The sequence below is a fragment of the Botryllus schlosseri genome, chromosome 14, assembly GCF_051294905.1.
Source record: "Botryllus schlosseri isolate E-star chromosome 14, Bs_hap1, whole genome shotgun sequence".
Classification (NCBI taxonomy): Eukaryota; Metazoa; Chordata; class Ascidiacea; order Stolidobranchia; family Styelidae; genus Botryllus; species Botryllus schlosseri.
The window spans coordinates 7,135,143-7,148,163 of record NC_137249.1 but is presented as its reverse complement, the minus strand read 5'-3'; the positions used below and the strand labels follow the sequence as shown (position 1 = coordinate 7,148,163).

The window sequence follows — 13,021 nt, the reverse complement described above, 5'->3', positions numbered from 1 at the left end:
CCACGGCCACGCTTTCCGAAAAAAAACTCCTCAAACTTTGTTTATCAATTGTCGCTGTCGGTACTCACCACAGTAGCGCATATCGAATACCCCTAGTTCGCTCCGAAAGCTACAGCTTTGGCTATGCGTTACTATATACTAATGCCTCTCGTTATTCGCGCATATATTTCAGAATGACTTAAATATCCATTCTACTTATACCGGGACATCTAATGATTGTAATCACAATAACATCGCATCTGTTCCCTTAGGCGGCCTATATTCATCCACCTGCCTGCATTTACTTGAGAGAAACATCGTCGCGTAACAAAATTTACACTACACTACAAGTATTTGAGTAGGGCCAACAATATACGTTACAGTAAATGTGTTGGAATTTCAAGTACACAAACATGCAAGCACGATCCCGACAGACACCAGCACAGTTTCATCGATATATTCAACTCTCAAATAACTGCATCAACTGAAAACATAATGCATCAGTGTTTAAAACATTCAACATAAATTCATGACCAAAGCACAACTCAAACCAGTGGCGGGTCGCACCATACCATCAAATTTGCGATGTGGTTAACATGTTAGGTAATGGTTGTTTCCAGGCATGCAACAAGTATTTTATTGAAAGGTATCCAATAAATAATATAATTATATTGAAATAAACCCTAGTATTTCAAGCTAACTCATCAGCAACTAGTAGAGAGCTGAAAGAACATTGAATATCAACAATCGTATCCATTAATAAATATGGCCAATATGTCAAGGTAACGACCCGCCACTGATACAAACATGAAGAACAATGGAAGCAAGTAATGCAAATAAATTTTAAATATACAGAGATTCTGACCAGTACGATAGTAACGAAACTGACTTAATTGGAACAATTAGTAATTTTCTACGATACTTAATGCGAATTTTTCATCAGCGTCTACTACACGAAACATTATCAAGCTTTCTACATTTATTAGTCAAATTTTCCATATGTTTTTGAATCGGATCGTGTAGTACAGTTTCCAATTACAGCCTTAGCATATGAATGGCAATTACGTATGGAACAAGAAGGTGGGAAGCTTGCAGATGTAAAGTTACAGAGTATCGTCTAATTTTATCAAATCACCCTTCCTAGTCACATCACCACTGTTCCGTTCAGTGTCATGATTAGCAGAGCTCGAAATTGAATCGGGAGACGATTTGGCTCCTTGAGAAGCCTCCGATTTTTCCATCGCAACGACGGAAGACCGCAATTTCATGTCGTGAAGACTTCTCCTTTTAGCTTTCCGATAATTCTCTTCTGACATTGGCGATGCCGTGGGCTCCATTTCGTGATCATGTTCGAGAACCTGACCGGCACGGTGACCCTGGACTCCTTCGGTCGCCGATGTCCTCTTGGCATTGATTTCGTCTATTTGCGCTGTAATTGCGCTTACAATGTACGAATGGAAAAAATTCGACCGATTCTTCCGTAGTGGTGCATATATTTAACGCGTTAGGTGAGAAAACAGGGCGAGCCCGAAGTACAGTATCAAGTAAAATATCTTTGTTAAAATGGACAGTAAGAAGGTTGTCGCTCCTTGATAGCAGTATGGGCAAATGCGTTATAGAACTGTATTCGGTGTTCGTTTAATGCTACTTTTATAATGAAATGATCCTACACATCTTACAATAAACTCAATTTCATGGGATATGCTAGGAATATATTTTCCGACATTTGAGCATGCGACACGACTAAAGACGACAGTTGAATATACGACACTTGAGCGAGTGACCATAAATCCTTAACCCTAATGCTAGTCCTAAAATTAACCCTTACCCCAAACTATCATTGAATCTAACCCTAACTCAAGCTTTACCCCACATGCTCAAGTGTCGAATGCTCGTGCCTTCACGAAATTACGACTGCCCGAATTACGTCTATTATCAATATACGATGAAATTCATAACATTTACGATTACACCTTTATTCCACCAAGTCCTATCTCCTACCAAGACCAGGACGAATTTGTATTGCTTGCAGAAAATTGCGCTAACTCTTCTAAATCGGCAAATTATTTCTCCAACAACAACTCACCGGTCAGCAACTCGATTTGGCTTAACAGAACAGATTTCTCCTGGCAACGTTCCCCCAAAAGTCGCTCGTGTCGCCCTAATTGATCGACAGCGTTCTCCAATTCTGTCACCAAATCGTCGGTAACCTCCCTGATCGCAAAATCAAAGCCTCAAAAAGGGCGATACGTTGGCGCCTCTAAAATATCACAGCTTACCTTGTTGATTCAACAAGCGAGATTTTGCCAGGACCGGAAGATATCGACGACTGAAACGACTCAAGGATTGTATTTGCCGAAACCGACAAGACTTCGCCGGGCGGGTTTGGATTTGTGATGTAAGATCCGAAAACGGAGCCTTGAAGGTTGGTGATTCTCACTCTGAGTGTTGTATAGTTACTGCAAAAAAGTGAAAGGCTTGTAGAGGTGGCAGGCAGGCAAGTGTGCTTCACTTGGCGGCTGATTATATCCTTTCCAAATTTCAAGGGCTTCTTGGAGGCACAGAACTACAATATACAATTGAATAGTACATTTATATGGAAATGAACCCGAATATTTTCGGCTGACACGCGCAACACACCCGGTGAAAATCTCACTCTCGACTCATCCGCTCAAGCTTGATGCTAAGCAATCAAAGGCCATAAATTCGGCCATCGGCAAGCATATGTTGGATAATCTTGCTTGCGCAAAAAATCATCGAGGTGACAGATTTCGTGTCGTTGGGAGGAGCCGTTCACACTTTCATTAGTGTGCCTTGGAGTAGACTTTTGGGTAATTCCAGCCCAAATCAACTGAGGCAGATAACCACATGTTTCAAAATGAACATCAAATGCAATTCCCAAGCAACATAGATCAATTTCAAACTGAACAAAAGTTATTTCGCGGAAATACATTCAGCGGTTTATGATTTATGGGGATTTGAAAAAGTGCACTTTTTGTGCTCAGTCAACCGTTAAGAGGTATCATTTTTTAGATCATAAACTTTAGAATTTTACTGGAAATTAGTCTTTCTCTGTGGCTTTAAATGGAGTACATTTTCAGAAAGTACATAGCCTAACACTCATTTTGAATATTTTTATTATGATAATAACCTAGCCGTTTGGGGTTGAAAGGGGGGCTAAAGGTAATGCTGGAGTAAAATCAGTCATGCGTGATGACTTTTTTCAGGCTGAATTGTGAAAAAAGGTATGCTTCAAATTTATTGAGTAAGGTATCATATGAAAGCTAAGAACGAGCACTGTCCAATAAAAGCAATGCCAATAGTGATTTCAAGGATCTAAGCTGCGTTATAACAAGAAAACTATATTCATATATTTCCCATGTGTCTGAAGGTATTTTGGGTTATATATTTTTTTATACACCTTGATATATTATAGATTAATACTTCATTAAGCATATGTAATAGCTTGGGGCAGGGCTTACTTGATATTCCTGCTTTTTATATTTCATATTTTGGTGAGTGGTGTATTGTGTATAGATTATTAATGTTCAAATAGTCGGGCGGTATAGCAGCTGTGCATGGTTGAAAAAGATAATTTTGATAACTGCACTGTGCACATATGATCTGGTTCCATAGGAATTATTCTTTTTAAGTGGCAAAGATTCATCTTGAAAGCTCAATGTCACATGTATGCGTCACCCGTCCAAGTGCATAACTGAAATTGTTTGCAAAATTGAGATTTGTGACTGGCATTGGTAGGGGCATGCGGTCAGAAGAGACAGTGCCTCATCAGTCATTCAAGCAAAACAAAACTTGAAACACGAAGTACATGTTCATGTTCATAGTTTATGAATTATAATTGATAATTATCAATTGTAGAGACATTTTCCAAGTCGAGAATGTCTAATTTCCATTTTTCGTATTCAAACACAGTAGTAAAATTTGTGGGTTGATCACAAGTATACCGTCTTGCATGAATTCACATTCTCCAACCTCATCATGAACCGGATAGATACATCAATCAGAAATGCTTTAATATATCATGTATGCTGACAAGTTTATAATATATCCTGACTTGTACACTCAGTGTGATTACCATATTTGTTGGACCATTCAAGTTTGATTGTTTTCTATTAGTAGGCCTAAGGATTAAAATGACCAAATTAACTACTTACAGATGATTTTTAAACTAATGGAGACAAATGGTCGAGAATTGCGGTTTTAAAGATAATGTATAAGAATGACGAACTGTTCAAAGATAATGGCCAATATCGTATCACCACCCTGCCCAAACCATATTTTATCCAAAATGATGTATCATTACAAAATTTGGTGTCAAATCCAAATACAATGACCTAGAAGCTTGATTGTAATGGTATTAGTTTGCCAAATGAGGCGCTATCTCGTAAGCTAGAATATAAATATATTTCACCAAATTGTGACAAGATGAAGATGGAATTTGGGAGCACATGCCTAATAAATCTCACTCTACGTTCATTTTGTGACATTACAGCAACAAGTGACGTGCGAAGAAAAGTAACATAAAAGCGCAACAAAGTAGGCCTAATATAATTCTTTTTCTGATATTAACCAGTAGCTGGTAATTTAATCTAAGGATAGACGAGGTGCTCAAAGAAAGAACGGTTAGATACGAATTACAAAGCAATATTTGCAACTGATTGTGCTTTGTAAAGCAATCCTATGATATTTTCAATGATTCAAAATTTTGCATTCCGAAAATGCACCACACTCAACTTCATCAATTAAAATCTTGTGTCACGAAACAACAACACCCCAAAAGGCACACTCAGGGGTTCTGTCTATGACTGTCTATGTATTGGTTACTCGGACATGTTAGAGTGAAATGTTATGTATAATATAGAACTAGGCACTTCCTTATATCTTTGACTGATGAATAATAACTTGATTAAATGTTTGATATCACTTGCACCATGGAAGGAAATGGACAGTGCTAGCTAATTAATATACTTAATCACGTAACCAAGCAGCTGTATAAATTATGCCCCCCAAAATACCTTCTGACACGGGGGAAATATGGCCTTAGTTTTCTTGCTATAACACTGCTTAGATCCTTGAAATCACTATTGGGATTCCTATTACTGCATTGTATTTGTTCTTAGCTTTCATTTGATACCTTACTCAATAAAATTGAAGTATACCTTTTTTCACAATTTCGCCCAGAAAATTCCGTCATGCATGACTGATTTCCTTGGGGGTCCAACCGTCTCTGCTCATTTGACCCATAAACTTTTGAAATATCCAGCATATTATTGTTCACATTCAAAGTTAACTTAACAGCGGTCTCAAAAACGTTGATTCACCCACGAAAACTCGAACCCATCATGTATAAAGATCCATGCAAAATAAGTTGTTCAGAAATGCCATTTTGACATGGTTCAATGAACGCAAAAAGTGGTATTTTTCTCACTGCGATAAAATCCCAACGACTTATCCGATTTCGATAAAATCAAGTTTTTTCTGATCAGGAGATCACTGTCTCCTTTTGTGTGAGATTTGAATAAAATCCATGACCATAGGGTTATCTTTTGAAAAAAATTTGGTTGATTTGGGATGGAATGACCCTTTTATCAAAATTCACCAGCCAAGGCCGTGTCAACAAAAACAGTTCGTGCACCATCAAAAAATTGTACATTGAACGCTCTCGTATTCGAAATTTCATGCTGATGACGTCATATTTTGGTGATACGATTGTTGATATACGATGTTCTTTTCCATTATTCTCTACTAGTTGCCTACGATTACCCATGCCGAGAGCCTGCCGAAAATATTCCGGGTCATTTCAATATGAATATTTGAATACAGGCCTACTAATCAATTTCCAAATTTGCAGTAGAGTTCAACAGTACCATAGAAGTAAATTGAAAACTACGAGGCTACGGAAAAATACCCAACGACTATAAATATGAATGGGTTGAATCATGCCGTCATAGTGATATATTTCAATGATCTCAAAGAACCCAAAGTCGGCACAAGATAAATATTTACAGACCGTGAACACTTCTACTTGATATCTTACAGGTAGTACGAGATACGCAAGCTGACAAAATCCAACATCGCATATAAAGCGTAGCATTACTCAACATTGATCATCTCACCTATAAATTCAAGTCAGCGCTTGAAATCAGATTTCAAGACTTTGCCTACCCACACATACCACATTAATTTTCATTGCTTGTCCTTTCATGCTATATTATATCACTTTCATCCGGTGTGCAATCTGTGCATGCCTCGTATTTACTCTAGGCCCCGGTTGGTGTCTGATTAAAAAACCACCCCAAGTCATTTGGATAACTTCATACCTCCTATCTTTATATCATTATATCCCAATTGTGAGGTAAATACAAAAATATGAAGAATGACCGATGGCCGATTGCCTAGCCGATTTACAACAACAGTATTTACCCTTTTGGCTTGCGCGTGTAAGCTCGAATTTTCCATGACAAGCAAGCATTGTCACCATTCTCTTCGAACGTAATCAAGAGTGTAGAGACTCTACATTTCGACGATGGAACTTCACTGGTTTTTAATTTCTTGACGAGACTTTTGTGCATCGACTGAAGCAAAAGTAAAAAGAAAAATTTAAGTGGAGGTGGAGCTGTAGAATCTGTTCACCGAAGCAGATGAAAACTAGAAGGAAATGAATTGCAGGCCTGCTGTAATAGCTTTTAAAGGTCGTGATATATGTATTGAAAATCATGATAATCACCTTCAAAAAGTTGATTTCTTGTTTGAAGTATTTTGAATAGAAAACTAAAATTAGCCTCAATATAAAACCAGTTTAGTCACACTATCAGAAAAATTTATTCTAGTATTCAACAGAAGTAGTGCCTATAGGCATAACACTATAGGCAATAGGCATATTAGCAACAAAAAGACTAATTCTCACCTTCTCGAGGAGAGACAGGGTGTTGGTGGATTTTCGTATCTTATAGAAGCCTACACATCTTGCGAGAAGTTTTTTGTCAGCTTCTGTATGTTTCATCGAAAAGAACTCCTTGCGAGACATCGGCATATAGTCCTGAACACCTGGAATAACAAACGGAAATATTCCTCTACAACAGATGGCTTGCATCCTTAAGCTTGTCACTAGCAAGAATGTTAAGCTTTGGAATCAGTGTTTGAACGATCTTGGAAAGATATTAAAACAACGAGAAGAACTTGCTATTTCATGAACACATCCTATAAATAGAAAAAGCAGACTGTTTGTCCAAACAACCATTCGCTTACTAGATTTAATCATCATGACTTGGCTATCACCACTTGGAGGCATATTATGGACTGAAAATCACATTTCAAAGTCCTGAGTAAAAGTAACAATCACAGCTCACAACATCACTTAAAGAAATATGCATAGCATGGGCATATATTTGACTGAAATAAACCACCACACGAGACCACACACATATGTGGATTGCCAGAAGAAGATTGTAAGACGTAGACCGTCAAAGTGGAATTGAATTAGACTTGATCCAGAATCACTTTATCAATCGCCTTGATTGGAGCTAGGGACTTCCACCTCAGGTAATAATAATTATCGCTAACACAGTTTGCTTACATATAGTTTCATGTTCCGACATTGTGTGATCGGAGTCGGTGATTTCATTCTTTGTTGTGGTAGCTGTTTCTCCGAACAGAATACCGCCGCAGTAACCTTCGTCGCAATACGATTGGTGAAAGAGCTTGCTTAGCAGCGGCCCCGGTATTTTCAAGTTCAATGACAGCTGGTCCATTTTTTTTAGGCTAACGACCTTTGTAATCCGAAAAAAAAAGTGATAGCAAGGAGATGAATTATTGCAACAAAATCCTGTCATGGCACTACTTCCGCATCGTAGCGACGGCAAAAACGCCACATAGTGTTCCACATTTACGCATTGAACGAAATAAAAATATGTGATAGTGTGCATTTTTGAAACCGAGTCCAGAAACGGTCTTTATTGCATTCCTTGCAACATATTTGAGCAAATTCTCGGATTATTGACCTATACCAGAAACACTGGAAAACTGGGGCTTGACGGACACTGCTTCATGTCATTGCTGGGCCACAGACTCTAAACTTTTGTGACGGCTGAGAGCAGCCCATTTATTGGCCAGTAGGCACAGAGTTGGCAATATAGGCCGGCATATTTTATACAAAACTAATGAGTGCTAACAATACCAATGGCCAGAAAGAGAGAAGAGTGTGTTAACGGTTACATCGAACATCTTTAGGTAAGGACAATGAAAAAATGATAAGACCAAAACCACTCAATGATGAAGACAGTGCATCAAACCGACTCTAGTTTCTTTGTGTGTATCAAATATTGTCGAGTCAATTAACGACACAGCATTTGTATAATGTAATATCTATTGTATGCACTGAATCTTCATAAACAGAACTGCAAATATGCAGCTATTACAAATGATATTGGACAGATTTGACAGAACAGACAGATTTGCCTGGATATCACAAGTCGATCAACCTCAATACTTTCCTCATTAGATTTGATCGATAAGGCTCAATTGGTGCGATCTCTCATAGCATCTGCAAATTATATGAGTACCAAAAGTAACGGAAAATCTCAACGTAGACACAGAATTTTACAGGAATCAGCTTTGTGAATATTTGTGCACAGAGTCGACAAACACTTCCAAATGATCAGGAGACATGTCCGGATACATTCCATGTCCAAGGTTGGCGATGTAACTTTTAGTGCCGAATTTCGCTATCATTGATTTTGTGGCTTCCGCAATTTGTTCTACAGGCGCGTACAAAGCCGCCGGATCGAGATTGCCTTGCAAAGTTTTTCCGTGAGCATTGGAAATCTGACGTGCGTGCAAGGCATCCATTGTCCAATCGAGACCTATGATGTCGTAATTTGTTTTTGCCATGTCTTCGATAGCATAATGTGCTCCTTTAGCGAACACGGTCATTGGAACCGGGTCTATACCCTTTTCTCTCAACCCACTTTTAACTTTATCAACAATTTTAACCAAGTACGGCAGAGCAAACTCCAGGAACAACTCTCTATCCAGCACGCCAGCGTGGCTATCGAACAGTTGCAGTAACTGTGCGCCGGCTTCAACCTGCCCAATCAAATATTCAATGATCGTGTCTGTTAATAATGTCAGCAGCTTTTTACTTTCATTAGGCGATTTATACAGCCACGAACGTGGTTTGGAGTATGTGGATGAGCCACCTCCTTCCACCATATACGCCATCAATGTCCATGGAGCCCCACTAAAGCCAATCAACGGAACTTGGCCTTCTAGTTTCGTTCTAGTCAATGTCAGTGCATCAAACACATATCCCAATTCCTTGTGAACGTCAGGGTTGTGGTTCAGTCGTTCCATATCTTCTGGAGACTTCAGAGGTTGCGGAAAAGTGGGACCTTTCCCGGGCACCATTAGCACTTCCATTCCGAGAGCTTGCGGGATGACGAGAATATCGGAAAATATGATCGCCGCATCAAGTTTGAACCGTCTCAAAGGCTGAAGGGTCACCTCGCACGCTAGTTCCGGCGTACGGCATACTGTGAAGAAGTCGTGCTTTTCTCGGACCGCGCGGAACTCGGGTAAATATCTGCCGGCTTGACGCATCACCCATACCGGGACTCTTTCGACCTTTTCTCCTTTCGCCGCCCGGAGCAGCAAATCGTTTTTCATGGCAGGAAAATTTTGACTCATCTTTACTATTGAGAACTACAATATGTCTATGACCTGCAATTGAGAAAATTTTGATGATCTTGCATCAATTTTCGGTGCAAATCAATCACAGTTATAATTGCCCCGAATTCATGGGTATTACACAATTGCATGTTATTGTGGTCTTTGACTGTAGTTCAAATGATATTGCACCAGCAAAAACAATTGTTATCGCACCTTTTCCAGAATGCTAAATGATTAATTGAGATCAAAATACTCAACTGATAGTCCACTTCCTCAACACTGCAAGGATTGGGAAGGCACTGTTGCAATGATACACAACACATATCAGCATGTACTTAGCAAATTAGCTCAAGTATATCAATTGACAAATATTCACATTACAACTTTGTGTAAACACAATACTGAAGTAACTATCTATTCAATAGTCGGACACAATATGGCAATATTATGATGACATGGAATGCAGGCTAAGCATAAATAGAAGGGCTGTTCAAAAATGAACTTTTCCATCAGATTTTACTGGCTACTAGATAAAATTGTTAGGTTGGTTAAAAAACATTGCACACCAACTTTGGCTTAATTCCAACCAGTACAAGCAATATTCTTGCGGTAGAAAGTTGTGAATTTATCATTAAAAAATAAAATTTCAAAATTTTTCTGTCGACCGCATAAAATTGTTAGGCTGTCTGTCAGTAGAGATGATGCATACCAAATTTGGCTCAATTCCACCACTAGAAGCGAAATTATTGTAGTAGAAAAATTTATAATTCCATGATTTTATAATAAATAATTGAAGAATTAGTCACCGTAAATACCATTTTAATGAAATTCAAATTTTTCTACTGCAATAACTTCACTTCTAGTCGTTGCAATTGAGCCAAATTTGGTATGCATCATCCATCTCTACTGACAGCCTAACAATTTTATGGGGTTGACAGAAAAATTTTGAAATTTTTATTTTTCAATGATAAATTCAAAACTTTCAACTACGAGAATCTCGCTTCTACTGGTTGGAATTGTGCCAAAGTTGGTGTGCAGCGTTTTTTTAACCAACCTAACAATTTCATCAAGTAGCCAGTGAAATCTTAAAGAAAAGTTTTTTGTTTGAACAGCCCTATAATGAATAGCATCAATATACCAACCACAATAACTCAACTAGTATGATTGACTTACTGAAACCTTCTACCCACGAATTTAGAATTCACCTATCTCTGAACGTAAATGCGTTCGACACAAAATAATAAATACCGCATTACTTTGCTAATGCCTTCTTGGCAAATTGAGGAAGCACAAAAGACGCTTTGTGAATCGCGGAATTGTAATATTTTAACTTCAGTTTGTCGATTTCGTCCTCCGAAAGAGTTCTCTCAGGCTCTGGAAAGTCAGTATCTTCATTCAAGCTGCACAATATAAACCCGATTTGCCCACTTGGATAAGTCGGAATGGTGGTGTAAGAATATGCAAATTTCGGAAAGTTTCTCTGGCAAAATTCTTTCATTTTTCTTATCAAATCCAAATGAAGCCACAAGCATTCTCCTTGACAGCACAATACTCCATTCGGTTTCAGAGCCATTTTCATTAATTGGTAGTATTCCTCTTGAAACAGAGACTCGGCGGGTCCATCCGGATCAGATGAGTCGGTGATAATGACATCGTAAGTTCCAGGATGCTGCGCCATGAATTTGAAACCATCACCAATATGCGTCGTCACTCTGGGGTCGGAATATCCGCTCGCCATGTTGGGGAGATACTTCTTTGATAGTGTTATCACGTCTTCGTCGATTTCACATTGGGTTACAGTTTTCACAGTGTCATGCTTGATAATTTCACGTATCACGCCACCATCGCCACCGCCAATGACCAAAATATGTTCAGGATTCGGATGACTAAATAACGGAATATGTGCGATCATTTCTTGGTAGGAGAATTCATCGCGTTCAGTACACTGAATGACACCGTCCAGAACGAGCACATTACCATGATTGGCACTTTTAAATACGATGACGTCTTGATATTCGGATTTTCCGTGATACAAGACTTTCTCGACCTTCAGGGACATGCACTGTCCGGGCCATAATTTGTTTTTTTCATGAAACCAGCCATCTTCTATCAGATTCATATTTAGATATGTGGCAAACTGTCAATTAAACTTTTAACGAATGAGCACTGTTAATATTTGAGTTCCAACAATCTATGCCGCACATTGATTAGTAAACAGTGATGATCATTGGACTAGGTCAAGTGATGACAATAAAATGACTACATTGCACCCATCCTACTGGGATCTGTAGAAGAATTGGGATGAGTACACTAGAATTATTGGTTTTTACACCAGCCGAGTGAATGACAGCCATCATTCATTCAAATGTTTTGTATTTTCATCAATTTATTTCGATAACATGAAAAGATAGCATCAAACATTTAGGATCTTCTATTCGGGAGATTTATCATTTCTAACATGTACTCTGATAGGTCATATAGGTCAAAGGAAATATCAATGTAAACATTTATTAATTGAATCAATTCCATTCATATATACTTAGCATGGAGTGTAGTAGGCTATGGAACCTCAGTAGTGTAGCATGTCGGCCTACATTAAAACCCGTGATTCATGTCATGTAGGGTTCCTAAAACGCTGAAAAGTGGAAATGGCCCCTAAAACGCGGAAACTGCTAAAATCCAGCTTCCTACCACAGTGTTGAATGAAAAAGCAGATGTGGAACACGTCAACACGGAACAGTCAGTCATTGGTCTTTTTAAGATATTCTTTACAGAGCTCATAGTGTGAAATAAGTCTAAAACGAGGATGCAGCGGAAGACTCAACTTGCGAGCATTGCCGATCATCGGGATATCTAATTATAGTCGGAAAATCAAACAAAAGTAGTATAACTGAGGGTCGACACGTAATGGGTCGACAGATTGCAGTGGTTGAGTGTCAGAAACATCATGATTTGTCTTTCTAATATACCGTGGGACATGCTGACGAATCATAAGCTGTTAACGCTGAGACGCGCGACCCAAAGAATATAGAAGTCCTTCTATATTCTTTGGCGCGACCTACATACCGACTGACATCGGCACATTGGGCACGACGCACGTGTATTGATAAATTATACTGCATAGCCTTGTCCCAGTTAGCACATACTTCTGCGTTACAGGCTGCAGGAGATTTTTTCATAAATATTACCATGGTTCAATTTGTGAAAGATAATGGCCAGCCGATGACTTTCCTTCTCAAACCTGTTGGACACATTGCCAACCCAAAGCCACCTTCTCCAGCGCCCAGCCACAATCACAAATAGCAATTTACTCACTAAAGCCTAATATTCTATGGTGCACACTGCACATGGATCG

The 13,021-nt window shown here is 38.8% G+C and overlaps 3 protein-coding genes across 3 annotated transcripts; all 3 read right to left on the bottom strand.

The window, feature by feature from the left end:
* Window positions 1-420: 420 nt before the first annotated feature.
* On the bottom strand, window positions 421-7,925 carry LOC145456578 (uncharacterized). The gene is made up of 6 exons (XM_080334711.1): window positions 7,577-7,925; window positions 6,908-7,047; window positions 6,424-6,575; window positions 2,259-2,438; window positions 2,066-2,193; window positions 421-1,408 (listed from the first exon to the last, which is right to left on the bottom strand). Exons 1-6 carry the CDS (start codon window positions 7,923-7,925, stop codon window positions 1,083-1,085), a joined length of 1,275 nt encoding a protein of 424 aa, XP_080190837.1. The 3' UTR covers window positions 421-1,082.
* Window positions 7,770-9,693, bottom strand: LOC145456580 (uroporphyrinogen decarboxylase-like). Its single transcript, XM_080334713.1, has one exon. It carries the CDS (start codon window positions 9,682-9,684, stop codon window positions 8,608-8,610), a length of 1,077 nt encoding a protein of 358 aa, XP_080190839.1. The 5' UTR covers window positions 9,685-9,693; the 3' UTR covers window positions 7,770-8,607.
* Window positions 9,694-9,717: 24 nt separating this feature from the next.
* LOC145456581 (spermidine synthase-like) lies at window positions 9,718-12,055 on the bottom strand. Its single transcript, XM_080334714.1, has one exon. The coding sequence runs from the start codon at window positions 11,783-11,785 to the stop codon at window positions 10,919-10,921; it is 867 nt and encodes a 288-aa protein (XP_080190840.1). The 5' UTR covers window positions 11,786-12,055; the 3' UTR covers window positions 9,718-10,918.
* Window positions 12,056-13,021: the final 966 nt, after the last annotated feature.